At 43.2% G+C, this 21,218-nt stretch overlaps 1 protein-coding gene across 1 annotated transcript in view; it reads left to right on the top strand.

Moving 5' to 3' along the window:
- CRISPLD2 (cysteine rich secretory protein LCCL domain containing 2) overlaps nt 1-20,102 on the top strand; it is a 28,454-nt gene extending 8,352 nt beyond the window's left edge. Inside the window, exons 3-15 of the mRNA XM_048958984.1 lie at nt 1,428-1,546; nt 3,244-3,376; nt 3,485-3,600; nt 5,141-5,241; nt 6,387-6,545; nt 7,477-7,537; nt 8,141-8,207; nt 9,101-9,231; nt 9,374-9,417; nt 10,084-10,156; nt 10,542-10,617; nt 14,527-14,660; nt 16,742-20,102. Coding sequence (XP_048814941.1) covers nt 1,428-1,546; nt 3,244-3,376; nt 3,485-3,600; nt 5,141-5,241; nt 6,387-6,545; nt 7,477-7,537; nt 8,141-8,207; nt 9,101-9,231; nt 9,374-9,417; nt 10,084-10,156; nt 10,542-10,617; nt 14,527-14,660; nt 16,742-16,796 — 1,269 coding nt within the window. The 3' untranslated portion in view covers nt 16,797-20,102. The remainder of the gene's footprint in view (nt 1-1,427; nt 1,547-3,243; nt 3,377-3,484; nt 3,601-5,140; nt 5,242-6,386; nt 6,546-7,476; nt 7,538-8,140; nt 8,208-9,100; nt 9,232-9,373; nt 9,418-10,083; nt 10,157-10,541; nt 10,618-14,526; nt 14,661-16,741) is intronic.
- The last annotated feature ends 1,116 nt before the right edge of the window (nt 20,103-21,218 follow it).

The raw sequence follows: 21,218 nt of genomic DNA, 5'->3' as shown, positions 1-21,218 counted from the left end.
TCAGTTTGCTGAGGAGGCTTAATGATAAGCTCTTCTCAGAGGTGCTGTTAGCTTTGTTCAGTGAGCTCAACTTTACCTTCTGAAGATGGTGTAGACACACTGAGCTCCAGGAGACAAACTATTTCCTTTCATTCCCCATCCCAGTTGGAACTGCCTGAGACTGTGCTCGATGCTTGCTGAGTATAAACACTCAATATTTTTCAAATGTTAGAGAACCTAAATGCCTTCCCAGTGGTTTCTGATAGCTCCTTTCATATGGCTGAGATGAGAAGTTGCTTTTCTTATGCAGAAGGTGGAACTGGAAAGGATCAGCTGGTTGCAGCATCTGAAGGGGCTGTAATCTGGCCCTGGAGCTGAATGGTCTCTCTTCCTTTTGGTTTTATTTGTAGGAATGTGCAATGATATTTTAACCCCAACAAATTATCCTCCTAGGACTGCTTTGAATAGAGCAGCTGTCAGAGATCACACAACGAATTCAGAGCATTGTCTAGCAGATCCAGCAAGTCTGGCCTCTAAAACAAATGCACTCCTGGATAGTGAAGCCAAGGGAGACTGCTTTCATATTTGCTGTTGGATAGCATCTGAGCTCTCATTTGGCATGTAACTGGGTGATACTCAGTGACGTCTGAGGCCTTTTCCTCAGTGGGAGCTTCAGTGGGATTTGTCAGTTCTAACCTGATGTCAGTTTTAATGAGGGTGATCCTGGCTTAGGAGTTTGGGGATTTTGCCACCTCTGAGTTCGGCTGCATCCATCGGTTGGCTCAACAGTTACTAGGGGTGGAGGAGATAGGAGCAAGAGGTTCAGCCCCATGCTGGCACAGCAGCTATGTGCTCATCCCTTGTTTAGGGGTATGGGCTGTGTCCGTAGTGGGGAGCAGGAGCACATTCACTGTTGGAGTCCCAGGGGGTGGGAGAGCAAGGAAACGTCCCAATGTTATGGCTAACAGATGGAAAATCCTACAAACTGAGGCACTTTGTGCTGTAAATCTTGCAGATGTCAAATGTGGGTGCCATGAGGAAAACACTAGAATGTCCGATTATTTATTTCTGTATTTTTTGACTGGGTTAGAAAACCATGTGCCAAGAATGTCTCGCTGTATTTTAGGGTGGATTGTCTAGTTGAGTTCTTGAGGTCTTGCCAGAGCTATTTGTTACGTTGACTTATGCAGAGTACTTCCTAAGGAGCATGTCGTTGAGGAGGAAAAGTAAGAGGCCCTGTAGAGCCCTGTGCTTCTGTGGTAGGCAGCTGTCTTTAAAAACATGTTCTTAGGTATGAGTACATCACTGAAACGTGCTGACATCGCAAGGCTGGGCACCAGGGAGGAGCTGTACTTCAGTCTCACTTTCCCTACTCATTGCTGCTGGTTGACTCTCTCAATCTAATGCTCTTAAGAGGATGAACTGACCTGTTCTTTTCCTTCCTGTAGACTTGGGACGATGAGCTGGAAAGATCAGCCCACGCCTGGGCTCAGCAGTGCATCTGGGACCATGGGCCCAGTGCCCTCATCAGATCCATTGGTCAGAACCTGGCAGTTCACTGGGGCAGGTAAGAGCTGGGAAACTCCTCGCTAATAGCCACTGCTGCTGGTTGAGAACTCGTCTAAATCTTTCCATTTTTCTCTTGCTGTATTTTCTATAAATATTTGCTCAGCTCTTAATTTGTCTTTATTGAAACCACTTTGCACATTTATTTATTTTTTTCATCTTCCTGGGGAAGGTTTTGAATCTAGACTTGTTAATCTAGCTGGGAAAGATGAAGTTAAGACTTACAAAGGGATTTGCTTCTTCATCCTATAGCGAAATTTGCTTATTGTTACGCCCCTGTCATTAAGTCTTTATGGTCCAAGCCTACTTTGTAAAGCAAACATTTTGTATGTGCATGGAAACTTTAATGGATCAACAAGTTATGCTATTGTATATCAGGTACAACTTGGTTGAAAGTAATGGAAATTTGCTGGTGTGAAATTGGCCTGATATGAAAAATATCAGGCTCGTTTGTATTGGCAGAATTAAATAATGATTGGAAAGTTGAGTGGTTAATCCATTGGAAACAAAATCAAAAGATCAGGCTGTTCTTGGCTGTCCTACAGAAGCTCAAGATTGCTATGGGTTATTGATGGTGGTAGATCCAATCTTGCTCCCACTGCAATCACTGGGAGGAAAAAGAAATCAGTTTTATCTCAGCGCTTTCAGGAACGGGCCTTAACTTGATTGCCTCAATTTCCTCTTTTGTAAAATAGAATTCGGAAAGTATTCACTTAATGACATCACGAGATTTGTGTTTTTAAAACACTTCTAATGAATGATTTTTAATGAAGTTGGCTGGAAGAGCAAACTACAGTTGGTAATGATATCATTTGTATTGCTGGCTGCCTGCTTCATGTGAGCTGATGAAAGCAATAAAAAGTGTTTGAAATGCTCTTCTCCTTCGAGACAGAATTTGCAGATTGCTCTGCTTGCTCACTGTGTGCATAGCATACAAAATGCCAACGCATTTCTCCAGATAATTTTAACACCATTCACGTTCTCCTGAACAGCACAAGCAACATCAGTGCTGCCTCAGATTGCAAAGCATTGTGCATAGTTTGCACCAAGTACATGCAGCACACGCAGGAGCTTACTGCATGAAGAAATAGCTGCAATAAAGTGGGGAGCACGTGCAGAGCCCCAAGTGCTCTGCACTACCCTTTGGTTTGATGGGAGGGGGAAAAGCTTGCTTCCTGTCAAAGGTCTTCCAATAGGAACTGCTAATGGACATCCAGATTTAGCAAATGGCCTGGTGGTGAAGTCGGTACATGGTGGCTTTCAGGTGAAGCTGTTTGGCAAACCTTCACTTCTGTTTACTTTCAAAACACAGCTCTCTGCCAAACGAGAAGTTTTATGTAGTTGGGTGGAAAAGGCAGGAGGACATCTCAGGTCAGCGGTGTTTGAAGGACATGTCAAACCTATAAATAATACAGAAAGTCAGACTGAGCTGTGAATTTTGGGGAAGAAATCATCTTTAACATTTTCACTGAGATGTTTTTTTTTTCCCCACGTTACTGAGTTTTTTAAGCAACACCTTCTCAATGAGACAAACTTGCCTTAAGAAACCGTAGTATAAAATTCACAAAGCTTGTGTTAAAAACTGAGATGCTGCCTTGCAATAAGCCAGGAGTGCACAAGTGCTGTTGGATGACAAAGGGGCTGGTGATAACTTGAGGGGTGGGTGTTCTCAGCCATGCCTGTGCTTTGCTCCTCCAGGTATCGCTCTCCTGCTTTCCATGTCCAATCCTGGTATGATGAAGTCAAGGATTACTCGTACCCGTACCCACACGAGTGCAACCCATGGTGCCCAGATAAATGCACAGGCCCCATGTGCACGCATTACACTCAGGTAAAAGAGATGTATTTGTATCCATACTCCACATCCCCTCTGCATCCTGTGTCACTGCAACACGTGCCCGTGTCTCGCGGGTTCTCAATAAGCACGTTGTCCTTGCAGATAGTCTGGGCCACAACAAACAAGATTGGCTGTGCTGTGAACGTCTGCAAGCAGATGAATGTCTGGGGAGAGATCTGGGAGAACGCCGTCTACCTGGTCTGCAATTACTCACCCAAGTAAGGCGGATGGGCTGGGCCCTGCTGCTTTCCCAGACCCTGTGCTGGAAGGTTACTTAACTAGCCCAGGATCTGGGGAAGAGATTTCAGGCAGTCTAGACTGGTGTTTGTGGCTTTAAATTTTTACTTTAGACTGCAGCACGGAGCTGGTTCAACATTGCTGAGCATTGCCTGGAAAAGTGAAGGAGGGGCTGGGGCCAGGCTGGAGCTTTGATGTTGCTGCCATGGCAAGGAGAGCAGGAGATGGCGAGGTTGGAGAGGAGCTTGCTGCCAGGCGAGGCTCAGCAGCTGGAAGGGATGGGGCTGATTAATGCTGCTGCCCGTCCTTCCAGCAGCGGCCTCTGTGCCCCAGCTACAGAAGGAATAGTAGGGTTGCTTACAGTTTAAAACTTACCAAAAAAAAAAAAAAAAAAGAATAGGGAAATTGCTGTGTGTGGCTCAGAGCCACTGGAAGTCATAAGGCAGAATGATGCTGAGATAAAAGGTGTGTGAGATAGGGCTAGCAGCCAAAGCCAGAGCTTGCAGCACAAGCCAGGCAGTGCCCGTGGGTGTGTTGCTGAAACCTCCTCCCCACATTGGCTACCAAAGCTGCTGGGTGGTTTGGGATTCAGCAACCTGCTCCTCGCATGGAATCCCACTGTCTCCTGCAGAATTCCCATTGCAAGTTGCGATGCACTGCACGCCATCCTGCTGGATGGAAAAATACTCTCTTTCTGCCATTTTTGCTTAATCTCTTCTCTCTGGCATCTGTGTGCATTGTCCTCATCTAGCCTTATAGGTGGAGACGGCTGAAAGAGCAATAACCAAAGGGTTGAGAGGCACAGCCTGAGCTCCAGCTCCGTTAGCCTCCTCAGCCCCTAATGCTTGCAACAGTGAGTGCCAAGGAGGGCTTCTGTTACTGGGTACTTCCTTGAGAAAAAGCAGTAATCTGCTGAGCTACGTCTGCTTACTAAATCACAGTATTCACAGTGGAGTTTAAAGGTGATATTTCACACTATTCATTAGAGGAAACTCCTAAAACCATCATCTTGAAGGTGAAATGAGGAAGACCGTTTTCCTCACAAGGCTTTGCTGGGCTGTTTGGTTGCTCTTTGATCTTTTGCTCCAGACTGGGATGATGTTTCTGCAGCCTCAGAGGAAAAATTATTTGCAGGGCCGGGCAAAAAGGAAGGTGCAGTGCTGCTCTGCTTCTCAGACTCGTGCAGTTGTGCAGGGGGTGAGGTGTGGATTTCTGCACCTTGCTCTTGGGGATGGTTCCAGATGGAAAATGGAGCAGCTCCTCAATGGCAAGAGTTGTGCTCCTCCCTGGCCTGTGCTGCTGCATGGGGGCTGCAGATATTGATGGGAGATTGGTACCTTGGACGGACAGGATTGCTGAAAGCAAGTGTTGGATGGAAAAGGGGACAAGCTGTCTTTTCCACACTTGTCTATGCATGGAGAACAGAAACACCCATTTTCCCCACGCCCTTAGTGTCAGTGGCTGAAGAATGTGGGGCTTGGAGGGCTATCTGATGAGCATGCATTGCTCCTGTGCTTGCAGAGGCAACTGGATTGGAGAAGCCCCGTACAAGAACGGCCGCCCCTGCTCTGAGTGCCCCCCTAGCTACGGGGGTGGGTGCCAGAACAACCTCTGCTACAAAGGTACGTGGGGCTGGGGGTCAGGGTGCTGTGCAGGAGCCAGCTTTCACCCGGAACCATTTCATTAGGAGCAGTCGTGGCTTTTAATTACCCACCTTCAATAACTAGGCATTGTGGTGTAATGGTAGATCATCAACTGAAAGGCTCTGATTTGCCTGGATTCAGTGTGAAAATGTGAGCGACTGCAGGATGGAGGAGCTGCATGGGTTTGGCTTGGAGCTGGGGCAGGGCTTGGGGCTGGCAGGCTGCGGGCAGAAGCGCTCCCATCCTCACAGGGTTTGTTTGGGAAGGGAATGTTCCACCAGCGCTTACTGGAGGCGACGTGGGTGGGCAGGTCCTGGCCAGGGACGAGCGATTCCCTTTTCTATTTTATTTTTTTTCCCTACTTTTTTTCCTCACTTTGGTTTTCACGGCTGCAAATCAAACACAGCGATTCGTGTCTCTGGGAGGAGAGGAGGAGCTCTGTTGGAATAGTGGTCGATAGACATGGAGTGAAAAATATTATTGCTGCTGGGAAATCTCCAGTGAAGCAGCGCTGCTCTCAGAGCAAGTGGGATTTTCTGGGGTCATGCATCAGGGGCCTTTTTTTTTTTTTTTTTCCTTGCCATGTGTTTTCCTTTATGAAGAGCTGGGATTTTAGAAGCAGGCAGCTCCATGCTTGGGAGGCTTGCCCAAAGCAGAGGGTTATTTTGCTGCATTCATTTCTTTCTACCTGGGGCTGGGGGTCATTGGGGTTCAGATGGGAACTGGAGTGGGTCATGTCAGTGCTGTGTTGGGAGCCTCGTTATCTATTTCTTTGCATCATCCCCTTCCTCACTGATGAGAATGAAAACAGCATAAGGTTTTGCAGAGGAATGGCCAAGTGGAATGAATTCCTCTAGCTTCATTTCCCAAATCCTCTTGCTGGGCTGCAACAGCAGGCAGTTGGTTATGCAGTGGGAGGCTGTGAAAGATGGGGGCGCTATGGGGGGGTGAGATCTGAGAGTGATGGAGGCACCGTGGACAACTGAGCTGGGACTCATTGGGGGTCATGCAGGAGCTGTGCTTCACTGGAGGACTGGCTGAAGCTCCATTCTGATAGAGAAATCTGATTTCCCACTTGATGTGAACACTGCAATTATTTTTTATAATTTCTCCTTGCTAACAAGATTATCGTTATGAAGACCCCTACATCACCGAGACGGATGAGACCAACGAAGTGGAAACCCCACAGCTCTCAGAGCACAAGCCTGTGTGGTTCCATCCTCCAGAGAATGAGCCCAGCAAAACCATCAAGCCCAAGAAAACCACCTCCAATTCCTACATGAGTAAGGCAGTCTCTTGCTTTTGTTCTTTCAGAAGTAAGCAGCAAAACATTGAAAAGCCACCTGCACATCAAAGTGCAATACTCATCTGTTCTTGAAGGATCCCAGAACCACAGATTGGTTGGATTGGAGGGGACCTCAAAGGCCATCCAGCTCTAACCCCTGGATGTGGGCTGGGTTGCCAACCACCAAATCAGATTGCACCTCAGATAGCATATAGGCCCATCCAACCCAGCCCTGAATACCTTCAGGGATGGAGCATCTAAAGAAAGTATTGATGTCTTCATATCAGTAGTCGATTTAGGAGTTTCATTCTTCATTTAGGTTTCATTCCTCATTTACAATTTTATGTATTCAGCATTTACCCTTCTTGCAGTTTTCTGGGGATTTTAGTTGGTTTCCTTTCTATTTCTTGCTTGTAAAGACTTTTTGTGACAGGGGTTGGAACCAGATGATCTTTGAGGTGCCTTCCAACCCAAGCCATTCTATGATTTCTGAAGTGATATGCTCTGCTGGTAGCACTTAGTCGTGTTCAGTTCATCAAACCAGTCATTCTGAAAACAAGGTGAGACAAGCAAATGCATCCTTTTCAAGTTTACCCACTAGCATCTGGAGAGTCTGTAATTAAATGGAGAATGAAAAGTAGTGTCTGCAGAATTCAGGCTGTAAATCAGCCTTTGGCTGTCAAATGTTTCTTTGCTGTTAATACTCCCAAAAACACCTGTTTTAGGTAACTAGATCAAAAGGCACCAACAGCTCTAGGCTGTTAAGATTTAACCTTGCTACACCAAAGACTTCTTGGAAAGGTGCATGGTGCCCAAAGCAGGATGTGGTGGGCTCTTTCTTCTTACAACATAATGTTTTTAATTTGTACTGTGTTTTTTGTTTGTTTGTTTGTTTTTAATTTAAATTTTTGGGTTTTTTTTTTCCCCAGCACAAGTCATTACCTGTGAGACCAAGATGAGAGACAAATGCAGAGGCTCAACATGCAACAGGTAATGTTTTATTGATACCTATTGGAGCAGCGCAGGAAAAAATGGGCTAAAAATGTTGAGGTCCATGCAAACAAGACATAGCCTATACTACATTTATTTTTGTAACTAAATAGATCTCTTTGAAAAAAGCCTTAATTTTTATTTTTATTTTTAAATATAAAGCCCTCAGCCAAGCCTAGCTGCAAAGTGACTCAGTTTTTTCTGCAGCCATCATGACCCACAGTTCCAGGTGTCCAAAATCATTTAATAAATGTTGGCAGAATCTCTTCTGAACCTTTCTTGTGCGTTCCACTGCTGTCTAAGCCAGACCAATAATTCATGGCTCGTCCCCTCCCAGGCAGTCGAGAACTTCTGGTTAAGGTTTCTGCAAAGAACGGGACAGTTTATCACTTGGAGAAAAACCAAATCCACAGAATCTAAATATTGGTCGGGTTTTTTAAGGAGGGTGGAGAAACTGTTCTAAAAAGTAGTTATTTTGCAATCTTGTTTTTAAATGGAAGAGTTACGTGAAATGAATGGAATGACTATTAAATGAAATAGAATCAAAGTCTGTTTTTCTTGAATTGTTTTCTCGCCACCCTCAAAGATATATATCTTCACTAGGTATCTGTGCCCAGCTGGCTGCTTGTACAGTAAGGGAAAGATCTTTGGAACATTTTATTATGAGAGTGTAAGTACTTTTAAAAAAGCTTATAGATGTAATCTGTGGGAAGTTAGTGGTAATAACAGAAACGGGAAATGCCAATGATTTTGATGTAATTTGGCTTTTTGTATTCTCCGGTTGTGCTGCTGTAATTTGGGTGTTAATAAAGACTATCTGTATTTTCCTCATCTTAGTGATGAAAAAAGAAGCTGTCTGGAAAGGCAAAGTGATTCCAGTCTTGATTCTGTTGTAAAAGCCCTGGGAAGTGATGGATAGGGATCACTAGGAGGCTCTTCTAAGGGTCTCCTTTTTAGTGTGGTCAGTCTGAACAGAAACTTCACACTACAAACACTGAAACAGTGAAATATTCTGGGTTGATTTGCTGGATCTTGAGCTAGCACTGTTTTCCCATCAAAACTACTTTTGGAGCAAAGGAAGGTTGTGAATATAAAAGGCTATTTATGCATTTTATGGTTGCTTTCCCCATTCTCACCGTTGGGTTGTGACTACAAGTCATATTTTGGCCCTGCAACTTGTGTGATTGCAGATATCCTCCTCCTGCAAGTGGTTTTAGCAGAAATATCTTGAGTTTGAATGTTCTGTTGAGAAGTGGAAAAATTTCATACTGGTTGTGAATTTCCAGTGCTGCTTTTCTTCTAAATTATATCTAAGTGTACGGTTTTTTACTTAAAAATGTTTTGTCATCCAACCAAGCTGTGCTTAAATAATGGTAATAATAGGAATAGATGAAGGTTGTGTCAGGAGAGTAAGATTTAGCAACCTGATTCCAAAGGGTTGTATCAGGTTATTTTCTATTTGGCATTTGGTGATTTTGTTTCTTCATGCTTTGCAGAGCGGTTGGTCAGTGCTGCTCTGTGAATGAGATTTACTTCATATATTATTTGCTGTGCTCTTCTCAGTCATCAAGCATATGTCGGGCTGCAATTCACTATGGCATCTTGGACAACAAGGGAGGACTTGTTGATATTACAAGGAAGGGGAGGACGCCGGCCTTTGTGAAGTCTACCAGGAACGGTGTGGAATCTTTCAGGTTAGACCTTTGGGAACAAGTTTTTGTATTTGCTTTCAATACAAGCAAATGTTCAGTTGTCTTTGTTACTCGTATATATTCACAGTGATTCAAGTAAATTTATGTTGTGTATTTTTAATACTTTTCCCTGCTTGTTTTGCAGGAAAAATAAACCTTCCAATGCATTCATGGTTTCCAAAGTCGCAAGTAAGTGTGGAGTTTGTCAAGTTGAGAGGAAATTGTTGTTGCTGGAGTTTTATGAAGTGCTTGAGGATATCATTCATGCAGTTCTCTTTTTCATTTTAAGCGATCATGTGGAATGGCCCCATACCACAGCTAAACTCCAGAAGGGTGATGATCCATCACCCTTTATGGGCAATTCCACCATTACATATTAAAAATTTCTGTAGGGATCTAAGAGGAAGGAAGGTGCAGAAAATGGTCATAACTGGCCATTTCCAACAGCATTTTCTGGTGATGGATCATGGTCAGATCCAAACATTAGCTGCAATGTGGTGAGATATTGATAGTAATATGATAGAAGATAAGCCTTCCTCATAAGAAAGCCTGAGTCTAATATGTGAATCGTGTATAAAAACTGGGGGAAAAAAAAAAAAAAAAGTATTTAATTTAATAAGTGTAAGGAAAGGCATAATGAATCACAAAATATGTATGAAATTGGTTAGTAGGTGTGACCCATCATAATTACAAAAATTTCTTATGATGAGTACATAAACAAATACAGTAGAGTTCTACTTTTAGATGTCCCCAGGTTCTGTATATTTTTGAGTGAATCTTCTTCCTTCAAAGAATCATAATTCTGATTTGGCTACTAGGCCTAGTAATTTTACCTCTTTGTATTTATTTCCACAGCACAGACACTGGATTGCTACACCACAGTAGCTGAACTGTGCCAGTTCAAAAAGCCTGCGACCCATTGCCCAAGGTAAGTGTGTGCTGTGAGCAAGCCTGTGTCCCATTGCAACCCACCCTGCTTGGGAGAAGGAGGGGAAGGTAGGGGGAGCAGGGCTGCTGAGATCGCCAATCTGAGAGCCAATGAGAGTGGAGGTTTTTTGGCCAGATGAGTCAGGAAGGGTCTGGGAATTATAAGGACTCCACTTGGAAAATGCCATGGAAGATGAATCCCTCTTTTACTGCTCAAATGCCCTCCATTTGAAGCTTTACACTACCTACCAAAAGTCATCTGAGGGGAGCCAATAATTAGATTCACTGTTGCCACCTGCAGACCAGATGCAGGCACTTGAAATCTCCTAAGAATGCAGCTTGCTTTCCTGTTGAGCCTGAATAAATCTGAATAAATTGTTTTCTAGGATTTATTGTCCAGCCCACTGTAAAGACGAGCCATCCTACTGGGCACCGGTTTTTGGCACAAACATTTATGCAGATGTGAGTATGCTCCTTTCCTTGATGGCACTGTGTGATGCGATGTCTGAGGAGGGGTTACTCTGCAACAAAACTTGTCGTGGTTATCACAGTGTGGCCATGGGGTCAATGTGCATGAAGGAAGAAATGGCACCAGAAAAGCTTGGGGATCCCTTCCAGTGTTTGTCAATGACTCCTTCTGGGATTTGATGAGTCATTTAACCTCTCTGTGACTGGGGAGTGATGGATGTGAAATGGTGGTGGTGTTTGTCTTGTCTTGCTGAAGTGTTTAGAGACCTACAGATAAATACCATAGGGTATTATATCATATGGGCTTATATTATATACCCTACATACTCAGCCACGGTATGTTGTTGGCAAAAATAGTCCATTTTCCCCCTCCTGTCCTCTTTCTGGGAGCTGAACAGTGTTTTTGAGTAGTCAGAACACGGCACGGAGCAGTGGAAAGAAAGCATGCAAGTTGGTTTTATTGGTTTGTTTTTCTAAACTCTGATCATGGGGATGAGCAGAGACTTGATGCTAAAACTAGGCAGAGAGTCATTTTCTTGAAATCTCTTAATATTAGGCCTCTAAAAACTGGGTTTCAACATTTTTCCATCTGCGGGTGCCTCTTTTTTTTTTTTTTCCTGCTGAAGATTGCCTTTGGAAACGCCAGCTCTTCCAGGCTGGTGTCTGGCCTCAGGAGCGTGCTTTGGGGCCGATCGTGGGTCCCAGTGAGCTCCTACATTCCCTATGTGGGGTGAACATGGAGCTGTGCACATTCCTGAGAACTACTTCCTATGGAAATCATACAATAATTAGGGGAAAATGTTTTGTTTTTTTTTTATTCTACTCAAGCTGCACAAACTGTTCTGCTCACATGGAAAACCATTGTACAGTTGTTGCCCTACCCCTCCTCGCATGCTCTGGCCTGCAGGAAATGGGAAATAGTTGTCTCTCTCTTTCACTACCTCAGATTACCCCTGAACAGGGCTTGCAATGACAGGGTTTTAGGTGAGGACCAGCATCCAGGCATTTCTTCCTGATCTGTGCTGACGCAAAAGGATTAGTGGCCTTCAATGAAGCCCAAGTTCCATTTCCTACCGTCCCCTTGGGGATTCATAAACTGGGTCATGGACCATGATATGGGGATGGGTAAAAGAAAAAAAACAGCAGAGGAAGAGAAAGACTATTTGGTCACTCCTTAGAGGGCTTGGTTAACCTTTTGTTTTTTTCTGGGCTCCCGTGCTAATAGTGTGCTGTGGATATAAAGAGGAAAGGACTTTGGATTTCAGGTGAATGAGTAGAAAAATGGAAAAAATAAGCCAGTAGGAGAAAGGAGTTTGAGGGTGGTGTAAAAGGTGTATTGCAAAAGGGGGGAGGTGTGGATACTGCTAAGTGCTCAGGCTGGAAAGCTATCCAGAGAAAGAAGCAGGGGGAATTTGGGCCGAGTCTTTTGCCACTGTGTGCTGGTATAGCTGGATGCAGGATGCTCTCCAGGCAGGGATGCTGTGAGTTTACCCCAGCCCTGGCTGAGATGTAATTAAAGCAGACAGTGAGCTGGGTGGGACAAGTGCTTGTCTCCAGGGCCACAAATGTGCACATCTGGAGTGGCACCTTCATGGCCCTGGGGGAACTGTGCTCCAGTTGAGTCAAATTAAATGAGTTATCTAAAAGAAAACGATGTGTTTTGCACTGTCTCTGATCAGTGCTCTTCCAGGTGGCCTCTTAGCATCCAGTGCCTGATCCAGTGGTTGAAAACACCGCCCATGGCAGAGGGGTTGGAACTGGAAGACTTTTCAGTTCCCTTCCAAGCCACGCCATTCTATGACCATGCATGGTCAACCTCATGGTGAGGCTTCTAAGTTAGAAAAATGGGGGAGAAAGGACAGAAGTGTCTATCAGCATGAGGTTGTGCTGAAGAGCTGCCCAGTTCTAAGGAGATGCTGGGAGCTGTGTGAACACCTAGGGAGCTTTATCAGGGCTATAAAAGAGCTTTTAATTTCTGCAAGACACTGTCGCTGGTCATTTTGCCTGACTCTGGAGTGCAACATCTCCTCATCTCTGCACAGGAGCCCTATGGATCTGGGAGGGAAAACGGCTCTCTGCTCTTGAGATAAGGCCCTTTATCCACAACTCTGTGGCAATTAGCTGGATTGATGACTTACATAACAAAGGAGATGTTTATCACCCGTGCTAACCAAGCTGGGTGGCTCAACCCTCTTGAGATAGGAACTTAATGATTAAACCAGTCCCACTAATGAGGAAATTATGGGTGAAGTCACAGTCTCAGTCTCTTGCTAATGGCCCACTATAAAGAAGTATTGTCATTTTATGGTGGGTGCTTCAGAGTCCACTTCAGCGGGAAAAGCTCTCAGAGCATCCCAGGAGACCTGCATGGGTGTTGATGAAGACGTAAAGGGGACCACGCCATGGAAAGCCATCGCGTTGTCTGTGCTGTTGTCGTACTTCTGTCTTTGAGGGGAAAAACCTTTATTCTCGTAATGACTCATCTTCCAAAAGCCCTGTGTGCAATGCATCAAAGCAAAACTTGGACTGGGATGGAAAAGGACAGCGATCCAACAGAGTGATAAGAGGAGGATTTGGGAATGCAATAAAAAGCCTTCTGGTCAAAGCTTTGAGCAAGCAGCAGAACAGCAAGTCCTGGAAAAAAACAGAAGTACGTCGTTTAGGATATCTCCCAGTGGAGAGTGTTGCAAATTGATTCAGGACAGTTTAATTTTATGAGCCGATTTTAGATTTGCAGATTTCCCACTGCATACTTGGGCAAATTTGCAGCGTATCTTCTAAACAGAGTGTTCCCTTGCCCATTTATAGAAGTAAAATACCAAATGGGCACTCAAAACTCGGGGATCTGCCAGGAGATAGGCGATCCAAAGTGATAAATATATAGGGGACAAGGCAAACCTGCCATATATGGCTGCAAGAAGGAACGATCTGTATTGTACATAAGCGATGGGAAGGTTTGCCCTTGGCACTGGTTTTGTGGTAGTTTGGTTTTTAGCCATCAGAGAGTTTATGGAGTTGGGATTTTCACCTGCTGCAGTTCCCTGTGCAAAGCTGATTTTTGTTTGTCGTTGCTCCAGCTTGCTGTATGTAAATCCTTTAGAGAGTTGATAGCCAAGTTTTATACTATGCCTAAACCTCCTCTGCTTTTGCTCTGTTTCCTGGATGCTTTGGGAACTTAGTCATCTTTTGTTCATGTTTTGTATTCCTCCTACTCTTCTGACTCTGCACATTGAGGAGAACAGTGTGATGGAGGAATCTTAATCTTTTCATCAGGGGTGTGTTAACATCCCCCTGAGCTCAGTGTAGCCTTGTGGGACAATGGTTTATCCAACTAGTGGGACACTGGGACACTGGGCTACATAACTAATGGGGCTATCCAGGTACCCAAAGCCTACGTGTCTGGGGGTGCAGCCATTCTGTTTTTCCTAGAAAGAAGAACATGAATTCTCTTGGATAATTTGAGGTCATTGAGCTTAATGCAGGAAGAGTGTCTACTTTTCAAGAGACCTGGTGAACAAGCTGTGCCAAGGTGGCTGGTCAATAGGAAAGAGGTCTCACCACTGTGGTTTCTCTGGTACAGACAAAAAAGTCACTGGCTGGAAATCTGCCCTTGAGTCAGCTTTGGCCCTGGACAGTGTCCCAGGCACAGCTTTGCTGCAGGAACAGCTGTTTGTCCTCTGCAGCAGTGCTGGATCTTCTTGCAGCCATTTCACTTCTGCATTTGAGACCTGGACCCACAAGATCTGGCCCATGACCATCCCTAAGAATGACAGAATTGTTTCATAGCTTTTTGGCTCCGCTCTTTTTTTTATTCTCCTCTTACACATGATATTAATGAGGAAGGTAAATCTCCAGATGTAAAACACATATTTTTGTAAGTGAAAATGCTGGCATGTATTTCAGAGCTCCAGTATCTGCAAAAGCGCAGTGCACGCAGGAGTCATTGCAGATGAAGAAGGTGGCTTTGTGGATGTGATGCCTGTAGAAAAGAAGAAAAGTTACGTCGGATCCTTAAAGAATGGAGTCCAGTCTGAGAGGTGGGACATTTTTCTTTGCACTTTTCTCTTATTCACAGTGGTGCGTTCGATTGTACGTTCAATTTTATGTCAAAGTCAGCAGATAACAGCCAGCAAAGCTGGTGGGGTGGAAACACGGCTTAGGAGCATCACTGTGAATTTCAAGATATTTCAAGCAAATAGAGCATGTTGTCCTGCCCTCACCTTCCACAAGTGAAAGACTGCTCTCAGATCAGTGTGAAGGGTGTGAAATATTGTTAAGCAATTTTTTATTTAAGGATGCAACACTGTTGATACATCTTGCCATATCATTAAGATTCACTGCTGTAATTAGTCCAGCAGTTAGTATTGGACAATGCTTACGAGGTAAATTCTGAAGAAGAAAGTTTCCAAACCTGTTTATCTGAAAGATAAACATGGGTGTTTCTGCAGTGTTCAGCCTGGGTAGTGCTTTGATCTGCATTGAGCTCTGGTTTGTGGGACGTGTTAATTAATTTCCTAAATTCTCACCAAAAGCAGGATGACTAAATTAACACCTACAGAGATGAACAGGCAGGTTTTGAAGATGGATTTTCTACCCTTGTAATTTTTCAGAGCTTATTCTGGTCTAACCATGGTGTTTGGGTGAAAAATGTTAAATCAGTGCCTCCAAAACTCTGCACCTCCAGAGAGATCACAGCTGTCACTGTAACTCTTTCAGTCCTTTCTCATTTTCTATTTCTGGTTCATTTTGTGATGCACTTTTTCACACATTGATGTGATGGTGCTGATTTCTCTGTCTTTGTAAACATAACTTCTGCCACTGCTGTGTGTTTTGGTCACTACTGGCATGGTTCTGACTGCACTGCGTGGTTCCTCTTTTATTAATCATAAGCAATCTGAACAAGTTTGATATTTTTATTCTAACAATGAATACCACAAAGTGCTGTGTAGCATCTCAGAAAAGAAAAGCCAAAGCAGAAAAGCTGAGACAGGAAAGCATTAGGCATAAGATATGAGTTTAGCTACCAGGATCAGCATTTTGATCATCAGATCTGCAGTCTGGCAGATTTGCTTTCAGCTTGCATTTACATCACAGAAACTACAGTTACTATGAGTTTTCTTCCACCTTTATCCTTCTTTTGCTTATCTTTTACACTAACAGAGAACTTCTTGCTTGCACGAAAAGCTCTGGCAAAACTAAGAATGGACTTTCCCTTTAGCAGTGACACATCATGTGAGCACCAGCTGTGATTTGGGAGGTGAGGGAAACCAAAGATGCTCTAGCAGTAGGGATGAGTATGAAGATTTGGGAAGTGTTATTTCCAATCAGTGATAAGGAGCACCTCCATGCTGTGAAACCCACAGGATGGTGGAATCATTTCAAAGATCAAGGTGAGAACTTGGTACTTCAGGATGTAGGATATAAGATTTGGTAAAGATATGCATCCAAAAAGGTAGTGGACAGGTTTGCCTACTGGGCAAGATCTACTTTTGTACAAGGGAAGATCTTCTGAATCTTCACCCTTGTTAGTACATGCACTTTGCAGGTGATAGGACATTTTGCCTTTCTGCTGGAATTGTGCAGCACAGCAGGGACAAGAACACAAGCAAACCTTTGCTCCATCTATTGGGGGGCAACTCTGAAGATGGAAAGTGGAAATACAGATTGGTTGCCTCTCTGCTCCCACTGCTGGCACATGGAGATGGGCCAGATGAGTCCTGGGACCCTGCCAGCCTAATTGACTACTGCTTTTGGTGAAACATGTTTCTCTTTATGCACAAACCATAGGCATCGTAATGATCCCCAGATAAAAGCTAGCGTTGTAAGAGAGCTGTTTGCTTCCCAGCCCATTTTGTGGCCATTTGAATGTAGGTTTTTTTTTTTTTAAAAAAAAATTTTTTTTAATTTTGTGGAAACCATAAACCAGATGTGAACAGATAGATTTCTTTCTCACCCTTTGTCTTTCTCCTGCCTGCGGCAGTTCCTGCTGGGACTGAATCAGTGCACCTCAAAGAAATTCAGAGGTGACTGCAGGTCTTTTGCACCACACCTCCTGTAGTTACCATGCCTATGTTTGGTTCATTGCATTTTCTTTTCTTTTCTTTTTTATTTTTTCCAGCTTGAGGAGTCCTTCAGATGGAAACGCTTTCCGAATTTTTGCCGTGAAGCAGTAAATTCCTAGGGAAGGTGCAAGTTTCTTCAGGAGAGCTCTCCGTTGATCTCCAGAGACAGGAAAGCTCCTCTGATAGCATCAGCTCTGAACATACCCTCCTTGCCAATCTCTTTCAGGGAATTAGAAAAGAAAAAAAAAAAAAAAGAAAAAGACAAAAAAAAAAAAATGGACACCAGGTTCTGACTCAGCTGTTTGCATCTCATCGCACCGTTCAGCGTTGTATCTTTTTGTTTTGCATTTTTTTTTTTCCTCTAGGGGCATTCAGCAATGATAAACTGTTGTTACTTTCAATTTAAGAGAGAGGTGTGCTGCACAGAACTGCAGTGGCTCAATGTACAGCAGCCATAGGGATCTCGACCTGGCCCTGGATGCCTTTTTTGGGAGTGTGAAGCGTCTTCTCCTGTGGACAGGATGACATACGGACTCAGAAGTGAGCAACTGTCCATGCGCTGGGCCTTCTGAAATGAGAAACTGTTTTAAAAGCTGCATCTTCTGGGGAGAGGTTGGGCTGCTATTGAGTAGATTGAGATTTGTTTATGTTTGGTGATTCATGTGCAAAAGAAGAGAGCATTTGGTATTTTCCTAACGAGGTGAGATGCAACGGTGCCGCCATGTTGGCTGCTGCGGTGTTGCACTTGGCCAAGTTGTATGGAGGGGGAGAGAATGTTTCTGTCGACCAGACGTCGGGGATTTCTGGGCACTGGAGTGGGACGTGAGATGGTGGCAGAGATCCTTGCTGCAGAAAATGAGGCCACCCCATAATCGCAACAGCAGGTTTAGTGTTTGCTGGTCAAACATTTGCAGGTACTTTGCAAGTCTGGTAACTCTTGAGAAGTCAGTGAACTGGGGCTCCTGTGCTGGCACATCTCATATTATATTACATGCCATTTACAATAAAATTTCAGTTAAATGCAGCGTATTTATACAGCAGTGCTGGTTGTTTTATCTGTAGTAGTAGAGTAGAGACAATGTTAATCTTATTTTTGCTAGGAATGATTGCATCCGTAGGAAGCATGTTCACTGTACCTTTGTGAAGCTCTTTGTTGTTGTGTGTGCAGTTCTGAGACTTGGAAGATATGACGCAAGTTGGGATGGATGAGTTTTTTTACACTGTTTTTGACAATGATAGATCCCACCTTTCAGTATAAATGCTGTACCCTTGAGCATTTAACATCCACGATGCTGTTCTGCAAAACCCATAGGTATTTTCATGACATTATTTGATGTTTTGTTAGCGATGTCTGAGCACGCATCCAAATGCATTTCAGAGCCAAGAAAACAGCCTGGCCTGAGCTACTCTTTATGGCTAGAGAGTATTCTTTGCTTCACATAAGAAATTTACTTCAGGCTTGGTGTAAACACAAGGATGATTGTCTTTTGATGCACAAAATCCAGTAACCTCACTGCTCATGAGAAGGCAACATAAACTTTAGTTCTTCAGTCCTTGCAAACAGAGAGTCTCTCTGCTTGTTAACTTGATTGTAATATTGTATAACAAATTGGGAAATACTTCATGCTACTTGGCAGATGTCTCCTAGCCATTCTTAGGCTCAGGCTGTGTTCAGTTTAATCAAGGAAGATCTAAAAGCCATGTCTTCAAGCTGTTTCAAAACACAGACCAAAAATTAAGCACTTCTTAAATTGTGCAAATGCCGTGAAATCAGCAAGGAAATTACATTTATCACTCAATTTGTCTCTCCGTTGGGTTTCTCTGTGAAATCTGACCTTTTGCAAAATAAGAAGTTGTAACTGCTTTGTGTTGTCTCCAAACACAAAGGCTGCACAGCAAGCCTACCTTCGGAGAGATACAGAGAAACGACTTTCTTTCACCTTTGTTTCTACGGCGTTGCCTTCCAAGGTGTACAGCTTTAGATAGGAAGAAATAATACTTGTATTTTCTCAGTAGGTAAAATGATGTTAAAAACAGCTGGAACATATCATAGAAAAACTGCTGATTGGAAGCATTTGAGATCTTGGCAGTGAGATAAGGCTTCCCTGTTTGTGCCCACTGTGATTAATTGTGCTGTATGCAGTCTAGCTCGAGCCCGTTAAATGCTGCAGCAGGAATCTATGACCATCAAAGGCCAAATGGTAGCCACAGGGCCATTGACTGAAGTGGAAAGTGTAAGAGATGACATTAGGCATCCAGGGGCCTCCTTCCCACTGACTTCATGCAGATTGCAAGAGCACATAAAATGCCTCAAAACCAGTGTAGGATCCCACCTCTAATATGTTGTCCGTGACAATTGTGTATGCTGTAAAATAGTGGAAATAAATGTGAGGGCTCTTGAAGAAAAGCCTAGAGGATTAATGTAGAGCACATACAAATCCAAATAGCTTGGGATGTATCTACCTGATGGAAAAAGAGAAAGGTAGGAATTATCATTCCAACAGAAATATCTTAAAATGCTTAATTCAAGTTAAAGTTGCATATTTTTATCTTCAGCCAACTGGTTTGGGTTTTTAGAAACTGGTCTTAATTTAAGTCTGTCTGTTTATTTTTGTATTTGTTGTACAAAAGAGAAATTGTGACTTTACTACGCAAATATTATTTGAGGTCCTGGGTGCTATTAATTTAAACATACCTCCACCAGAATTAGGTGCGATCAGGTCCTCCAAGACAGTAATGATATATCACTTGTAATCACGTGTGCTAACTATTCACCTATAGGTGGGACAGTACCAGTTTTTAGCCAAATATTTACTGATTTTACTTCTAATACCAAAACATTTCTTAGCCTAACATATTTCTATGCAGCTTAAAGACACAGCAGGTCTTTACATCTCCAGACACATTCCTCCTTAGACCCTAGCTCAGCAGATTGGTAAGCACATGCCAACTAATGCACCTGGGTGCAGCCATGCTGAAGCATTTGGTTAAACTCATGGCAAAGCTGATGCTGTGTAGTTGTTCTAGCTAACCCAGCTGCCAGCGTGCACTCAGGCCTGCTAGCTCCATTAACTTCTTCATTTTAAGTCATCGGCAGTCATTCAGCCAACAGATGGTTGAAGAGCCTCCAATCGTGTACTTTGTCAGTTGTGCAGTCTATGTATTTAGGGCCAGTTCATAGAGTTGCTTTTTTTTTTTTTTCTATGAAAAATGATGTATTTTACTACTTCCTATGTATAAAAGTTTCTTGTAAATTTTTGTGTGCCTTTGCATGTTTTTCGAGGGGCTGTGTGTTTGTTTATAAACTATATATATTTTTTTCTAAATACAGAATTGTAAAATATCTGTTCCCTCCCTTCTCCCTTCCCCCCTTTTTCTTTTTATTTCTGAATTATTTGTGAAATAAAACCTCCCCCAAATGAATGCCACTCTTGTCATTAATGGTTGTATTGAGAAGACTGAGCCTGAGCTATTTGGGATTGCTGGGATCCTGGGAACTAGAGTTAGAATTCCAGGAGATGTTAGATTGAGAAATTTGGAGGCTGTTCTGCAGACAAACAAATAAACCTTTCTGATGCCCAGGCTTTAAAAGTCAATCTTTACCCTGTCAGGAATAAGACGTATCCTTTTTCGCATCCTAGGAGTAAAGGAAATTGCATGTCTGTCTTTTGAGTCCCTGTAATATACAAGTTGAAGTAAATGGAAGTGTTGGATAAGAGTGATTAATGAAGTTATTCTGCAAAATAAGAATGAGATGAACTCTCTTCTTCCTGATCAGGCTCTTAATAAATGAATTTTTTTTTTTAAAGGGAAAAATATATAGATTTTTAAGATCTCCTCTGGAAATTTTCTCTGAGCTCATCTGTGCCCACAGTCCCACAAATGAAACCAAGTTGTTTCATATTCATTCAATACTATCTTGGTTAAAAGAATAAGATGACAGGGAGGTTTATAACTCAGATTCCAAGCAATGAGCACCAGATGGCTTCTGACCAAAAAGGCAGGCTGAGCCACTGGAGGGAGTCCTGATTGACATGGGGGCCATGAAAACAAATACTTTCTGTTACATATGGAATAAGATCAGCATAAAATACAGCAGTGTTTGCAGTAGTCGAGGGCTGGTCTGCTACAGGTAGAGCTGAACCAACTGTCAGCACTGCTGGGCTGGTGATTTCTGCAGAAGGAAAGTTGTAGAGATAATCTACAATTACAAACTGCCCATTTGGACTTGCTCATGCTCAGTTTCTGCTTTCTTGACTGCCTCTGTGGTGAAAATCTCTTATCTGAATCTCTTATGCTGGGGAAGATTAATAGTAAGCAGAAATTGGTATTAAAACTCATGATAATGCTTGGATTGCAGAGAGCATCTTGCTGATTATGATAGTTATTCCAATTCCAATTTGCTAGTGCTACAGAAAGCCCCACAATACTTTTTTTTTTGGTCAAAATTTAGCTTCTCATTTTCCTCTGGAGCAATGTATTAAAACTGAAGGCTGATATTTTCTGTGTATTGGCACCTGACACTGTGATGCT

The sequence above is a fragment of the Lagopus muta genome, chromosome 12 (assembly GCF_023343835.1).
Source record: "Lagopus muta isolate bLagMut1 chromosome 12, bLagMut1 primary, whole genome shotgun sequence".
Lineage (NCBI taxonomy): Eukaryota > Metazoa > Chordata > Aves > Galliformes > Phasianidae > Lagopus > Lagopus muta.
Note: the sequence above shows the minus strand (reverse complement) of the source record. Positions and strands in the feature narration are given on the sequence as shown.